This window comes from Vigna umbellata, chromosome 8 (assembly GCF_029865625.1).
Source record: "Vigna umbellata cultivar VRB3 chromosome 8, Vumbellata_1.0, whole genome shotgun sequence".
Taxonomy (NCBI): Eukaryota; Viridiplantae; Streptophyta; class Magnoliopsida; order Fabales; family Fabaceae; genus Vigna; species Vigna umbellata.
The window spans coordinates 36047054-36063107 of NC_142172.1; the positions used below are offsets into that span (position 1 = coordinate 36047054).

Below are 16054 nucleotides of genomic sequence, written 5' to 3' on the forward strand. Positions count from 1 at the left end.
TAATGTGAAAAAAAGAGAGAGTAGAAAATAAGAGAAAAGTTAAGGGGAATAAATGCACGATGATGATGATGATAATAATAATACTAATAATAATAAGTTTTCGAAAATATGCATTGCGGATCTCGCAAGCATTCAATGATGGTGCGAATATGATTTTGCTTTTAGAAGTTAGAACTATAAAATAAATCGCAAGTTATGTTACAGAAAAAAAAAGAAATACAAGTATAAATAATGATATGATGGGAAAAATAATAAATGTTAATCAAAAGTTGTATTTATATTATTAAATGTTGTATTTATGTTATTACACTCACAAATATGGTTAGTTTGGCAACCAATAAATATATTTTTTTTCATAAAAAATTATTTATTCAGACTCCTTGGGATACATTATATAAATCCATTTAGAGGGAAGAGAGACAGGAAAAAAAGAAAAGGAAAGAGATAGATACATTAGATTATTTTGATCGTGAGAGATTGGTATAAGAATGAAATGGATTAACGGTGGGTTTTTATTTATTCTAATCTAACACGTTAAAAATGAAATGACGCGACCTGTTAAATCAGTGTATATTGACAATGGTTAAGAATTCACAAGAGAATAACTCCTGTAGTAGGTATGTGTAGATTTAAGAGGGAAGTTTAAAATGAAAATTCTGTCTTCCTTTCTCACAACAGTTCAACTAACCCAAACGGAAGATATCAACTAATCTAAAGCCTGTTGGCGAGTAAAAGCAGATGTTAAATAACTGACTACATCAAATAAATATTTTAAGTTCGATTTAGTTTGTAATATTATATTCTTAGCAATAGCCATTTAAATTTCTTAAACAAATTCACGTTCATTCTTATTTCTCAAGTCCAAAAGAGGAATAACATCAACAATATTTAAGAGTACGAAAGAAGAGAATTTAAAAGGGAATCAAAATTCTAGAGACAAAATTGTATAACTTTCTATGCTTCATTCTCGCAAGTGAAGAGCAAATATTAGGCACGTGACACTGACACCAGACTAATGATTAGCTTCTTCTTACTTTTGGATAATAATTGTAAACAATAGTTGCATTTATTCTGTTGCTTAAAAGGGAGATATAAAAGAAGAGCTAATGTTTGCGACAATACACTTTTGGGGGTAATTTTCACACCCAAAAAATGATCTCATTGACTTGTTGCAAGGTCTGTACCGCCGCTACTATTCCAAATAGATACATGTTGCATGCGAAAAATCAGAGAATTCAAGCGCTTGACAAATTGTAATTAATTAGATTGCAAGCTTACCGATTAAAACAAAATGAAAGACGCTACATACAATTTTTTTTCTCTCCTGAAAAAGCGCAGAACCTAAAATTGATCAAAGAGAATTTGAATGTTCATCCTCTTTGAAATTTTTATTTACTTTATAGGCTAATGAGTTTCTCTTTGGAACTTGTATCCACCTAGATGATAGAGAGACTCCGATAAAAGTAGAAATTTGTCGAACTTGTCACATTACAAGTAAAAACAGAGGAATACTTCTGTTGAATAAGAAAATTTGCAGCACAACAGATAGTTAAGTAGCAACTGCACAACAGAAAGTTTACACCAAAGATCTAGCGCATGATACATCTAGTTTGCAGAATTGATTTTGCAAGCAGGTAATTCACCCGACAACTCTTCTGAGAACATGATCATACTAAAAAGGGCATAATGCTGTCAAGTTTACAATGAGAATGCAATAAACTATCACACTAAAAAGGGCATAATGCTGTCAGAAAATGGCATGCACAAGCTTGGGGAAATATATCCCACCCTCAACAGTAATACCAGTTTATAGGACATTTGATTCCAATTTATACATTCATGGAGGTAACAAATTATGGCGAAATACCGTCAGATATTACATTGTTGATAGCTAGTTCTAACACAATTAAGGAGACTTTTATAATGCAAACGCATATACAAACCCTAGGTGCCACCCCAAAAAACTGGAAAATCATTCAGGCACAATGATGCAAGTGGAATTGAAGATGACCAACACTTAGATTCAGAAATTAGGTATTGTTGTACTGTGTTTCAATCAAAATTGGCGGGTTTTAGAAGAGAAACTAGACTAGCATCAGAAACAGTTACAAGAACTACATTTAAATTGTCCTCAAATGCATTATTTGGGCTTTCTTTCAGTTCAACCTAGCACATGACAGGGCAAAGTCGTATAGAAACCCTATCATAACGATGAGAAATCCCCAGCAGCACACCAATTACATGGGATCATTCATCCAATAACAAGGCAAATTTGATACAATGAATGCAGCATACATGAATAAATGCGTGATTGTTAGTGAATTGTACATCAGAGTTGAGAAATGGAAAAAGAGAAATCAAACAGGTACATAGGCACCAGAGGCGGGAGTGTCACCAAGCATATGGCCATAGGGGGAATCTTGATCGTCCCCGACAAGGTCTTCTGTACTCCGGAGCACGCCGTGCAAGAAAACCACAACGGCCTCAATTAGGAGGGCAAGAAGAAGGTTGAGCCAGGCGGCGGTAACGAAGAGTGCGACAACGGTGAGAAACGCGAGTGGGAGGATTGCGAGGGGGAGGTCATCGCGGGAGAAGTAGAGGAAGTACCAGGTGGCGGAGAGGAGGAAGAAAATGAGGAGAGGGAGTGGGTGGCGGAAGAGGGTGAGGAGGAAGATGAGGAGGAGGATGAGGGCGTAGTTGAAGAGGAAGTAGGTGACGTTGTGAGCGAGGCGCGTGGTGGCTTCGGAGATGGAGGACGGGAGGGTGAGGGCGAAGAGGTCAAGAAATACGCGCCACGGGCGGCGCGTGGAGATAACGGTTTGACTTGCTTCCCTTATATTAGCGAGCATTTCCGCAGAGGGCAACATTGTGGTGTGCACAAGATTGATGGAATTTGGAATCGGAGTTTTAGATTTTGAATTGGGAACAAGAGAAGACCAGTGAGTGGTGAATGAGTCGTCGATGGAACCAACCAAGACCAACTTTCTTTAACAAGACAAAGTTTCTTTCCCACTCCCCTCTCGTCTCTCTCTTACAATTGGGCCCTCCTGGCCCAACTAACTATCAACAACCACCTCCCAAAAACATAACTAATTGCTTCTTCCACCTCTTTTTTTCTTTCCACCTTTTCGTTACAATTTAATAATATCTTCTTTTAAGAAATACTAACACTGTCCAGAAAATATTTTCATAAATATATTGAAAAGGTCGAGTTTATAGATTCTGAAAAATTATGAAAATAAATGAATAATATTGAAATGTAGTTGATGCTTTGGTCTTTCCATAACTTTTAAAATGCATTTGAAAGTGTTTAGACAAAAGCACAAAAACGGGATATTTTTGTTTCAAAATAGTATAATTTTAAAACCAAAAAAGAACAAATCTTGCTAATTTAGTATGATTACATTATAAAGAAATCATATTATCTTGACACAACTTTGATGCACTAAAATAAAGTATTGCAAAAGTGATATGATTTCGATTAAAAATAAAAGTTAAAATATAATATGTTAAAATCGTATCGAAATTTATATGACTTCAGTTTATATTACAATATATGAAGTCACACTGAGTTTATATAACTTTAATTAAAATTTTAAAAAAATATATATTAAATCACATTAAAATGACACGAATTTAATATATATCACAATATATATAATGTAATACTAATACGACTAAAATTAAATTTTAAAAAAAATAAAATACCACTTTTTCACAACAAAGTATCAAATTGATGTAACTTATCTATTTTAATAATTTTTTAAAGCTTACACCATTTTAATAAATTTTACAAAAAAAAAGTTACATCATTTTAATATTTTGCCTTGCCATAACGTTTAAAGTATTTGATTGGAGCCTAAAACGATAAAAAGTACATGGAGGAAAATCACCGAAGAAAATGAATTTCTGGCACAAGTTATCAGAAACCTCCTCCAAAGAGCAGGAGGCGGTTAAAAAGGACATCGCTCCATCGCTTCACGTGCTCATTCCATCTCAGACACAAAACAACCCAATAAATAAATTAAAAACCTATATTTTAAAACTTTCAAAATTTATGTTTTCAAGACTAATGTCCAGAAAATATATATTTTAAATTATTTTCAAAACATTACTTATATCTATTTTCTAATTTTATCTTTTAAATTAAAATAATTATTTTATTAATTTTATACATTAAGTTATAACTTTTTTAAATTTAATACTTTTTCATTGATCTTTTGTTAAACTTAATTTTTCTTTAATTATGAATTTTTCTTCAAAATAAATTTATATTTATATATAAAGGATTTTTTTTTGTGTTTTATGTTTGAAATATTTTTTATAATTAAAATAATTATTTAAACACTTTTAGTTTTGACTAAATATATAATTTTAACTAAATTTTCACACACCTCTTATAATTTGTTTAATGTCTATAACATTGTGAATGTGAAAACTATAATTGGTTTATAATATGATATAATGGTTGGAACCAATTCAAGGAGAAATTAGTGGTGATGTTATTAGTGTATGTTTCGACATGCGAGTGTTTTAAAATTATATATGTTGATATACTACCAATCATTCAAGTTATATAGAAATAAATGGGATAAGAGAAAGAATGACAAGAAGTCTTTATCTTAGACTTTTAGTCTTAGGTGTGAAGATTAATCTTGTCAGTATTATAGTAATAACTCATATGTTTATACATATTATTACAAGTGCACACTTATACTGTATACATAATTCAAATAATTAAGTCTAGAGTCAACTGCTTGAATGTTTATATGATTGATAAAATGTTGAACTAATATATATATATGTTAAATGATTTATGATTTTTTTTAATACTAGCTTATCTTGTCTTCTTTTTTTCATATGTAATATTTTTTTTTTTGTAATAATCATTTGTTGGTGTAAGCAGATAATGAGTTAGGTATTAATAGGTCGTTGATGAAACCAATGATATTGTTGAGTGATTTGTTAAGTTTAGCTAGATATTGTATAGTATTTTTTATTTTTTTACATAATTATTCTAGATAACTATATCAATATTTTGTATGTTTCTTTTTATTTATTTGTTCTACATTAATATATGATGTTTTGTTTAATAGTTTATATTATTAAATAGAATATTATAATATTCGTATTTTATTTTATATTTTAAAGACTTAGATAATATGTCATATGTTTTAATAATTAATTAGGTGTATATTATCAAATCCAAGTAAATTAGTTAACGTACATTTGCATTTTTCAATCACGAAACTTAATTATTTATGTAATCTCGTTAACAAATAAGAAAAGTGAAGCATTCCACGGCTCTGTACTTTTTAAACAAAAACATTAGAGATATAAGGCCATTTTATCAGTAATTATGTCTTACAAAGGTGTTTTTTTATTAAAATAAATAGGTCTTTACTTTTTGTTGACTTCTTAAATTGATGTTTTTTCCTTAAAAAAGTTGTTACGTGGCAGATATTGAGGAGTGCTATTAGCATATCATTATCTAAATAATAATGTGATTAAAATCTTTAGTTGCATTCCGTGAACAAATTCTAGAGATTGTAATCTGTGAAAGGTGTCTACATAAATTTTGGAACCTAAAGTTGGACAAACCACACATTAATTAATTTTGTTTTCGAATGCCTTCTTTTCTTCTTTGAAGTTGAAATGTTGACTTATACATTTTTTATAATTAGCTCCTTAAGATTTACCATGTCTACAAGCTTTTTTTATTAAACAACTTTTTTATCATAAATAAATATAAACACTTAAATGTCATGATGACATCTGTCTCATCCTTATATCACTCTTGTATGGTGGCAAAGTGAATGAAACTTAAAAGACAAGTAAATTTTTTAAATAATTCATTACTTTTTTATTAAGTTATTTATAATTTTATTTTTTACACTCTCTCTTATATTAGTAAAATAAAACTTAATGGTAGACAAAAAAAACTTAAATTAGTCACAAATAATTTAAGAAATGAACTAAAAATGCTAAAAAAGTGGCGTACCTTTTTATATCATGTGACAAATAATTCCATGTCCAAACAAAAACCTTACATCCCTCTACACCTCACAAAACCCCCTTTTATTTTATCTCTACCACAGCTACTAAAATAACTTGGAATAATTTCAAGGTCTAACTCTTGTATCTCTATCATTACTATCCATCTTACAATATTACTCAGAATCTAAGTTCTCCAAAATATGTTACTCTTCGACGACTCCATACACTCAAGCTCCAAAAACACAAAACAATAACAAAGATATAAACTAAATTATTCAAACATGTATTTATTTAAATTTCACCCAATCGTAGTTTATATCTAAAATGTATAACTAAAGTAAAAATGTTACACGTAAACTTAAATGCATAATAACTTTTTTTATAAACTTACTTACATATAAATCTATGCATCTTGATCATTTAACGAAGGATCAAATTTGGTGTTTATGGATTAAAATTTAAATGATCCTATATTTCTTTCAACAATGTCGGTGTGGTGATGTGAACTTATTAACCAGAGGCAATCCAAATGCCGATATCATCTTATGAAAGAAGTGGTGGAGATGTTTGAGTCTGCGATTGCATCAACTCAGTTGCCACCTTTGACACTGACACGCGTTATTTAACTAATAAATCTGTGTGCTCAACTTGATGCTGAAACTCATCCAAAAGCGAAGAAAAGTCAAACATGAAGAAGCTATATAAGTATGTACCAATCCCTCTCCATGTTATTCACATCATTAAAACGTTTGCTTTTTATCTCTATCTTCACGTCTCATCTACTTCCTTACAGTTTATGCTTGCTTTGTTCCGATGGCAGCCTCTGCTAAACTCTTATTTTTGTCTTTTCTTGCGTTGTTCATCTCGTCCTCCATAGCTCGAACCTCTTTCAGACCAAAAGCACTTGTTCTTCCCGTCACCAAAGATGTTTCTGCCTCTGTTCCTCAGTATGTCACCCGAATCAAACAAAGAACCCCACTTGTGCCGGTGAAGCTAACCGTTGATCTTGGTGGCGGTTACTTTTGGGTGAACTGTGAAAAGGGCTATGTCTCATCCACTTCTAAACCTGTCCGCTGTGGCTCTGCTCAGTGCTCACTGTTCGGGTCGCACGGTTGCAGTGGGGAGAAAATTTGCGGTCGCTCTCCTAGCAACACTGTAACTGGGGTCTCCACATATGGTGACATTCATGCTGATGTTGTTGCTACCAATTCCACCGATGGAAACAATCCTGTAAGGGTGGTTTCTGTGCCCAAGTTTCTCTTTATATGCGGATCAAATGTTGTCCAAAAAGGCCTTGCCAGTGGTATTACAGGCATGGCTGGTCTTGGCAGGACTAAAGTTTCCTTTCCTTCTCAATTTGCCTCAGCTTTCAGCTTCCCCAGAAAATTTGCCATTTGCTTGAGTTCCTCCACTATGACAGATGGTGTTATGTTTTTTGGAGACGGCCCTTATAATTTTGGTTATTTGAACGAGGATCTCTCCAAGGTTCTCACTTTCACCCCGCTTATTACAAACCCTGTCAGCACTGCTCCTGCCTCTTTCTTGGGGGAACCGTCGGTTGAATACTTCATCGGAGTGAAATCTATAAGAATTTCTGACAAAGATGTCCCGTTGAACAAGACCCTTTTGTCTATAGATAGAAATGGCGTTGGTGGGACTAAGATTAGCACTGTTAATCCATACACTGTTATGGAGACCTCAATTTACAAAGCTGTGTCTGAGGCCTTTGTGAAAGCAGTTGGAGCCGCTACTGTTGCACCCGTGGCTCCATTTGGGACTTGCTTTGCGAACCAAGACATTGGGTACACACCGATGGGCCCGGCTGTGCCTACCATAAATCTGGTGTTGCAGAATGAGAAAGTGGTATGGAGCATCATCGGAGCAAATTCAATGGTGCGGTTTGATGATGTAATTTGTTTGGGCTTTGTGGATGCTGGATCAGGCCCAAGTACAGCCCAAGTTGGATTTGTGGTGGGTGGTTCTCACCCAATGACTTCAATCACCATCGGAGCACTTCAGTTGGAGAACAACTTCCTACAATTTGATTTAGCAACCTCAAGGCTGGGCTTCAGCTCGCTCTTCTTGGAACACACCAACTGTGCCAACTTTAACTTTACCTCTTCTACTTAGAATTTCATTATTCTACTATAATATAATCATAATTTGTATTGTAGTAGGTTAAGATCAATGTGTGTTTAGACTAGGTGATGAATAATAAGTGAGGTTATCTTTACTAATAGCCTCCAAACTTAATTGCCTTATGTCTAGACTGAAAATAAAGAGCACGTTGTTCCATCATATTCATCTCTACATCTTGAATTACTTTCTGGTTTTTCTTCCTCGATATAAATCATAATAATCAAAACAACAACCTGTTCGCACATCATTACCATTGTTATAAAATCTAACCTGTTACAAACAGTGCTAATTACTTTGCTTCTTTTTAATAAACAAAATACCGATGATCATAAAATAATGATAAAAAAAAATAGTCTGTTTGCTGTTCAGTTTTAATGCCGGAATTTCCTCATCCGAATACCCACAGTTTTTACCAATCTACATTGGCACGTTAATAGATAAACCATCGTAGTTGGTCTCGTGCTGATCCATTCCTTTGCACACGCTATATGGGTGATTTTCAACCAAATAGCTAACTGTTGGATACAAGTTACAAGGTGTCGGTTTGTGATTTGAAGTGAGAACAATTTCACATCGGAAGAATTAGAGAAAAAAAGTGTTGATTAATAACCTTGGACGTGCAAAAAACATGAACTAGCTTTTGGATCAAGTTGAGTACTATCCCAGTTATAACACGCTTCATTCATGCCAAAGCTGAAGTGTTACCAAAAGGAAACCACTGAACCGTTAAAAAAAGGAAACCTATGCTTAGTGTGTCAACTACCAAAACTTTTAATTGCCCATGATTGAATTAAATTCTAACAAGATTAAGAAAGGTTGTACTAGTTTTCCAGTTATTATTTAATTACATTTCGGAAAATATTGTGTAATTGCGCAAAAACAAAAGGCTCTAGTAACACGAATAACATTAAAGTAATGTTTTGTGTAGAGTATTTGTTGATATAGCTTGTACCTAGGAGATTGTCAGAATGCTTTTGGACCAGCCCATCGCACAAGTTCATAATATACAATGTTCACTGTTGTTTTAATCCGTGTTCTTCTTGTTGGATTTCATAACCTATTACACAACTGATTGATAGCATATGCAAAACAAACCGCCGGTCTCAAATATGCCACCATTTTCTTTACGTGAGTCCTGCAGCTGCTATTGGATTTATCAACAAGAACAACATCGATTTCACATAGCTCCTGCATTGAAACTCTTATTTATTAGTAGCCCGCAAAAAGCCAATAAAGTTGCAAAGAATCGAGTCTCAAATAATCATAATAGTTATAAAAGATAACATCATTGTAAATCGGTTTATTCAAATAATTTTTGTAAATGTCTCTCGTTTGAGACTGTATTTTCATATCTTTTCTCCGTTGGAAATGTAAGAATATACTTACCATCTTTGCTAGAACTCTGCTCCATGTCAATCTGTTCTTGCCATGGCCACTTTAGATTTGAAGATGAGGAACACTGTTGTGGAACTGAAAATGAATATGAGCTTGTACTGGCACACTGCTTCTTGCATGATGAAGAATCAGCTGTGGAGCAAATGTCTTGATCAATGCTTGACATTCCAATATCTTTGTTATGATTTTGAGAGTTATCCTGGTTCTGCCCCTCCTCTACCATACAATTTGGCCTCTTACGAGTAGGACGGTGGTCTATCTTGGAATCCGGTAGTGCTGGTACCTTCTGATCATTAGCAGAAACAGTAGCACACGGAGCCTTTTCCAGAAAGACAAGTTTTGGAGTGTCCAAGTTTACAACACTGTTAGTGTTGTCTACAACAACTTCATCCCTTGGTTCAGTACCAGCAGCTTTTGCTGCTGCCTCAGATTCCCACATCTTAAATATAGCTTCAGTGAGTCTTTCTCTGGCCAAATCTACATCAATCATTGGCTTTGGGTAATTTTGACCCAACTCAACTCCTGATGCTCTAAGCACAGTAAGTGGTGCATCCCAGGGGTGATGGATCCACTCAGTTGGCATTCTTGCCAACTCAGGTAGCCATTGCCTCACATACTCACCTTCTGGATCAAACTTGGCACCTAGAATCTGTCACCAAAATTACAGATATGAGACTTCTCACTTTTATTTTTATAATTTTCTAACCTCAAAGTGGGTAGAATTTACTCCTTCTAGATGAAATGAAGTCAAAAGGGAGACTAATAGTTCTTTCATTTTCCTCATGGGCAAAATGCAATAACAGACTCAGTTCAATATGCAGCTCAGCAGAAGATAACTTTCTAACTATTAGGATTCCTAACCTACTTAGTATTTAATAGGAAATGGAACCAAGAAAGCCATGAATGTTCAATGAAACAAAAAAGAAGAAAAAATTAAACGGACTTATCCATAACCTAATATTAATTCATTCAAATTTAAAAATAAAAAAATTAGATAAGGTATATGAGAGAGCTTCGATTAGCTTGTGCATAACTTAAGTTTAACTGTGGAAAAGTTAATTTAATTTTTTTCTTCCTATTTTTATCTTATACAAGTCCTAATGCCCCCGTACTAGTAACCAGAACTTTCAAATTATCCTGGAAGATAGAAAGGAGATAAGCTGTGAATTTTGAAGATTTATTCCTTTTAAACTAACTTACTCATTTGGTCCCTATAGATACAAAATTTGTCTCTTTTTTTAATCGTTTTTGGACTGGCTACAGGGACTAGAAATATTAAAATTAGGTACGAGCAGCAACTAAAAACGGTACCTGTAAGAATTAAGATGACTAAAAGGAAATTCTTTTATAGGGATCAAAATTCATCCTTCCTTTTAGAACTTGAAGAAATATGAACGGGTAAATTTCACCAGGTATAAAAGGAATTGAAGAAATTATGAAGAAAGTATCTAATTTTCCTATTGCAGTAAGGATAACTTAGACTGTGCCAGTTTTTTCTTCACTACACAAAATCAATATCTTCTAATTGTGTGCAGTGTTACTATTTATCGGGTGCAATCAAACTCCTTAGACATTAAAAAGTGGCACACGAGGATAGAAATGAGGTAAGGAAACCAAAGAGTTTGGGTGCAGTATAAATGGTATTCCAGGTGGTGATAATGTCGGTTATGTTAATTAAGCAACCTTGAAAGTGCATAGAAAATAGATTATGGAGTGTAAAATATCCCATCAGATTGATACCTCAGGATTGTCCAAGCGCTCAAGCTCATGACCATCTGGTAAGCCACCTGAGATATACTGCCAACCCAAGATATCACTTTCAAGGTCTGCATCCAAAAGTGTGTCCCAGAAATACTTCATCCCCCATTTCCAAGGTAGAAGCAACATTTTGACAGCAAAACTTGAAACTATTACTCTTATTCTGTTGTGTATCCATCCTGTTGCCCAAAGTTCTCTCATTCCTGCATCAACCAAAGGATAACCAGTCCTCCCTTGTCTCCAAGTCTTAAAGTTATCAGGATCAGGATCCCAAGGAAAAAACTTTAAGTGCCCCAGAAGTGCTCTCTCGTGAGTGAAGGGAAAGTTGAAACAAAGATAACGTGAGTACTCTCTAAGTCCAATGGCCCTCAGAAAAAGATTGACACTCTCTTCACCAACACTGTTGCCTTCATTTGTCCATAATATTTGCTTCATACGTGTCACTTGAAAAACTTTCCTCACGCTCAATTCTCCAAAGTGAAGATATGGGGACAAGAGTGACGTTGAGTCTCCACCAACCTTCAGCCTTTTCTTGGAGTAGTGAAGTAGATGCTGCTCCACAAATTCTGTTAAGGCCTTGTCAGCATTTCTCCAACCCGGTGACCATGCCCGTCCCAGTAACGCATTGCTTGGCTTTTCTAATTCATTTTCAAGATCCAGTTCCTCCACTGAACAACACTCAACTTTTCCTGAAATCCACAGGAGGGAAACAAATTCTCACGTGTTTTATATCTATGATAAGTTAATATGCAGATAACAGAAGCTTATCAGATTGCAGCTACTTTCTATAATCATTGTCTTAAACTAGACTTGCTTCTTATTTCTCAACCTCTAGCAGTAACTTGATACCAACAATCATACTAACGAGAAACGATCAAATCAAAGTAACATGAATTATTTGTATAGTCGAATCATACCTTCAGCTGGAGTTAATTGCCACGGAGGAACAACTGAAACAACATCCATTTGCTTGTGCAAGCATTTCTTCCAAAAAGCATCGAAGGTAGTGAAAGCACGTCCACTCTCAGTATATATTTCCCATGGCTCATACAACAGATCCCCATTGTAGCTTTGCACAGAGATGCCTTGTTCCACTAGTTTTTCTTTGATGTTGTGGTCACGGACAAGTGAAACTGGATCTGGTAAAACATTTAGCGTAAGAAACATGGATCAGCTAGCTACAACTGGACTGATATGAAATCTATGTCCAAGTTATTTTGTTCATTATTTACCAATCTTGTTAGTACCAGTTAATTCTCATGTCTCAACTAGTTAAGCTGCTATCTAAAAGACTAAATAAGTAATATGACAAACAAAAGTAGTAGTGCTAAAATAGAATGCTTAAACCATAGAGTGCATACATTTGTGTATCAACAGTCAACAAACAAAAATACAGATTTACGGCTAATTCTTCATGTTACCTGCTATATAATGATTTTTAATGTGTTATGACAAATAAGAATCAGTGTATATTTTTTTAAACTCTCCATATTTGACAATCATGCGCCATTTTTCAGTAGCAGATTATCAAACTGAAGCACTACCAAAATAGTAAGGGTGAGAAAACGCCTCAAGTAATTGTCACTCAGTGAGCATACCGATATGTTCAGTTTCGAGGACTATCTTCAAGGAGTATCCAACCCTGAAGCTTATCAATAGAAAAAGCCTTCACTTGCTTCTTCAAGTTTTGGAGATCCAAAACATTAAATGATACCAAACATATGCTACGATGGGATGCACTTCAAAATTGACTAAAACATTCAAAATTGACTAAAACATTCAAAATTGACTAAAGCATTCAAAATAGAAGGCTAAATCTACACCATCTACATTCTGACAGCAGCACTCACCATATAGATGGTTAAACACTACTTTTGTTGCTTGAATGGCCTTTATGCAGTCCAAAAGAGCTGTGACAATACTATGGGTTTTGATGAACACAAGCCTGGTCCCAAGAGACTTCAGTGACCGATCCAGTTGAGCAAGAGATTGCTTCAGCCACCACCTTGACACTCTTCCTGGATAAAATTGTCCCTCCTCTTTAGGGCACCATATATAAACAGGAAGTACAGAACCCTCCCTGGCAGCAGCAGCTAATGCAGGATTGTCCTCAATTCTAAGGTCCCTTCTAAACCAAACAATAGTCCTGTTGCTAACCATATTGTACACTTCCAATTTTTCATGGCACAGCCAAAACTTTCAACCTCATACCATGTCAGAGTAACTTCTCCACAAGTTACTTGTACCCGATTAAAGAATTACGAAGTTCGCCTCAACACTTCACGGTTCTCCTAATCAAGATCCCTGGCAAAAGAAGATATGTGAAAATTTAATACAAGACAAGATATCAGATACAAAGGTTGGATCTTGATTTTTGCAAAAAACATAAAGATATCTGTTAGCAGCATGAGATGAGAACCTCAAAATCACAGCCAAAGTGGACCAAGAAACAAGTAGCTTATCAGGATGTCCAACTTGGATGCCACTTTGCTTTGTGTTAGGTATCCAACCTAAATCCTACTCAGAGAACCCATCCCCCACATGTCTCACTCACCAATTTAAAGACCACCACCAGTTAAAAATAACAAAAGGAAAAGAAGAAAATTTCCGATCGAGAAACAAAAGTGACTGAAGAATAATAAAGGTTGCAAAAGCATAAAAATCCACAAAGCACTGAGTTGGAATATTCAAAATATCATATCAGAAAATAATCTTCAATATAGAGATGAATAACTGGAAAGTTCTTCAAATTCATCCACAAACACACCTTAAACTGGGACTATATGAGGAGGCTATGAAACACGCTAGATATTTAATATTCACAACCGAATCATCAAAGTTTAGCTGCACTAAATCAAATCAAATAAAGATTCGGCCTAAGTTACAGCTAGAGATAAATAATATAGGCCATTAAAGGAGGCAACAGTGATTGAATCATGGAAGTGTGTTGGGAGGGTTGGGAGGATCTGATTAGAGTGTGATCACGTGTGGAAGATCACAAGGTTTGTGCACTGATGAAAGTGGGAGACAGACACGTATGATTAACAGAGACGAAAGGATAAGAACATTGAACATGTCACTAGAGTCTACCAGCAGCTTCCACAACTTCATCAAAATGGACCAAAGTTTTACCACAACATCATAAAAATATCCTCAATAAATCCAAAACCTGGTGGGCGTAACAACAACAGTTGTGCGTCGTGATTTGTAAAAGATAATCATGACATGGACTTCTGTACAATATCAACGCAATGAAACCCAAATTATTTTTTCCTTGTTTAAGACATGAATGATTTACTTTCATCAGTGATGATAACACCCTTGTTAATTAGAACTGTAACAAGATTTTTTTTTTCTTGGGTACAAGGATAAGTTAACTGGCTGCTGAGTGGAACACTAGGTAAGGAATTTTGTACAATAAAGTTTTCTTTTAACCGAATTCTAATTTAAAAAATCTCATTATTTGGGTAAATATTTAACATGAGATATTATTTAAATAATTTTTTAATCCCCGTGTGTTATTTACGTCAAAAAAATCTCAAAATAAATGCACAAATAAGTTATAATAATATAAATCATTTTACAAACATGGCAAACAGTTACAAGTAATAATTTATTTCAAACATTTGATTAAAAAAAATAATGATTAATCAGTAAGCAGTAACAAAGTAATTTTTTTTTCTCAAATGACGTTTGATAAAAAAAAAATGTTTCATCCTTTAACTAAAATTAATTTTGTAAATGTAAGATTCTACAAAAGTTTTGTGCAAATATTTAATCATAATTTAACTATTTAACTTTAATGGGAATAGTGGGCTCCCTTTCAATATATTATGAACAATAAATTTGATAGTTTTATAATCAAATTCTACAAAAAAAAGTTTTATTCCCAAGTATAAAGGTGAGAACTCATTCATAAATTAACATTCCCATGCTACTTTCTTTAAATATGCTAAATGATGATGATACCTTAAACTATAAGCCCTGCATCTTATCATGATAGTTTTTTTTTTCATCTCATTACTTAATTTTATCATCTATTTAAAAGGATATCAAATGAGAATAGTTACAAAACAATTTTAATAATTAGTTTGATGTGTCAACAAATAACAAATAAATAATTTTGTATTTCAAACTAAAATAAAAGTTAAAGTTAAAATAATAAATTTTAATGATGATTTTGACCACCTTTGCACATATTATTGTTGAATTACACAATACATTGATTAGTGTTATTTATCATGTAAAAATCAGAACTAAAGAATACGAATATTTGTAGGATAAAGATATTAGAATTTGATGAAAAGAGATAAAGAATGAATTTCACAACAAAAATCATACTTTTTTAAAAGTTTGACAAAAAAATTTGGATATAGAATAAAGTAAAATGGAATAGATAGTTTATCAACAGAATAATTTAAAATAAAACAAAAAAAAAAGTAAGATTCAATAAAATATAACATTATAAATAAATTCACAATATGTAGTCGTCTTAATTAGTGGAGAATTTTTGCATTAACAACCAGACACATTTTTTAATATAGGCAATTTCTATTTTTTTTTTTAAATTAGGTATAGTTGATAGTGACTTTTTAAATCATGCAAGAAAACGAGAATGTGTATGTTCATATGTATTTTTTATATAAATATAATTTTTTTAATTAAATTGTTTATATTATATACATTTAATAATTTATACTTGTTTATATTTATATTGGTTGTTGTTTTTCTATGCAAAAATGTCAAAATTATCAATTTTGAGTAT

The 16054-nt window shown here is 33.4% G+C and overlaps 1 protein-coding gene and 2 pseudogenes across 3 annotated transcripts; 1 reads left to right on the forward strand and 2 right to left on the reverse strand.

Moving 5' to 3' along the window:
• Positions 1-2115: 2115 nt before the first annotated feature.
• LOC124833562 (PRA1 family protein D pseudogene) lies at positions 2116-2977 on the reverse strand (annotated as a pseudogene).
• A 3736-nt stretch (positions 2978-6713) lies between these two features.
• On the forward strand, positions 6714-8295 carry LOC124833565 (putative aspartic proteinase GIP2 pseudogene; annotated as a pseudogene).
• Positions 8296-9024: 729 nt separating this feature from the next.
• Positions 9025-14406, reverse strand: LOC124833564 (cryptochrome-1-like). Of its 3 annotated transcripts, XM_047308077.2 has the most exons (6): positions 13709-14401; positions 13140-13593; positions 12207-12428; positions 11272-11978; positions 9523-10180; positions 9025-9324 (listed from the first exon to the last, which is right to left on the reverse strand). In XM_047308077.2, exons 2-6 carry the CDS (start codon positions 13447-13449, stop codon positions 9314-9316), a joined length of 1908 nt encoding a protein of 635 aa, XP_047164033.1. In that variant the 5' UTR covers positions 13450-13593; positions 13709-14401; the 3' UTR covers positions 9025-9313. The 3 variants fall into 3 exon arrangements, with proteins under 3 accessions (XP_047164033.1, XP_047164032.2, XP_087953005.1); XM_047308076.2 differs by lacking the exon at positions 9025-9324 and having other exon boundaries at positions 9359-10180; positions 14057-14406; XM_088096879.1 differs by lacking the exon at positions 9025-9324 and having other exon boundaries at positions 9359-10180; positions 13709-14406.
• Positions 14407-16054: the final 1648 nt, after the last annotated feature.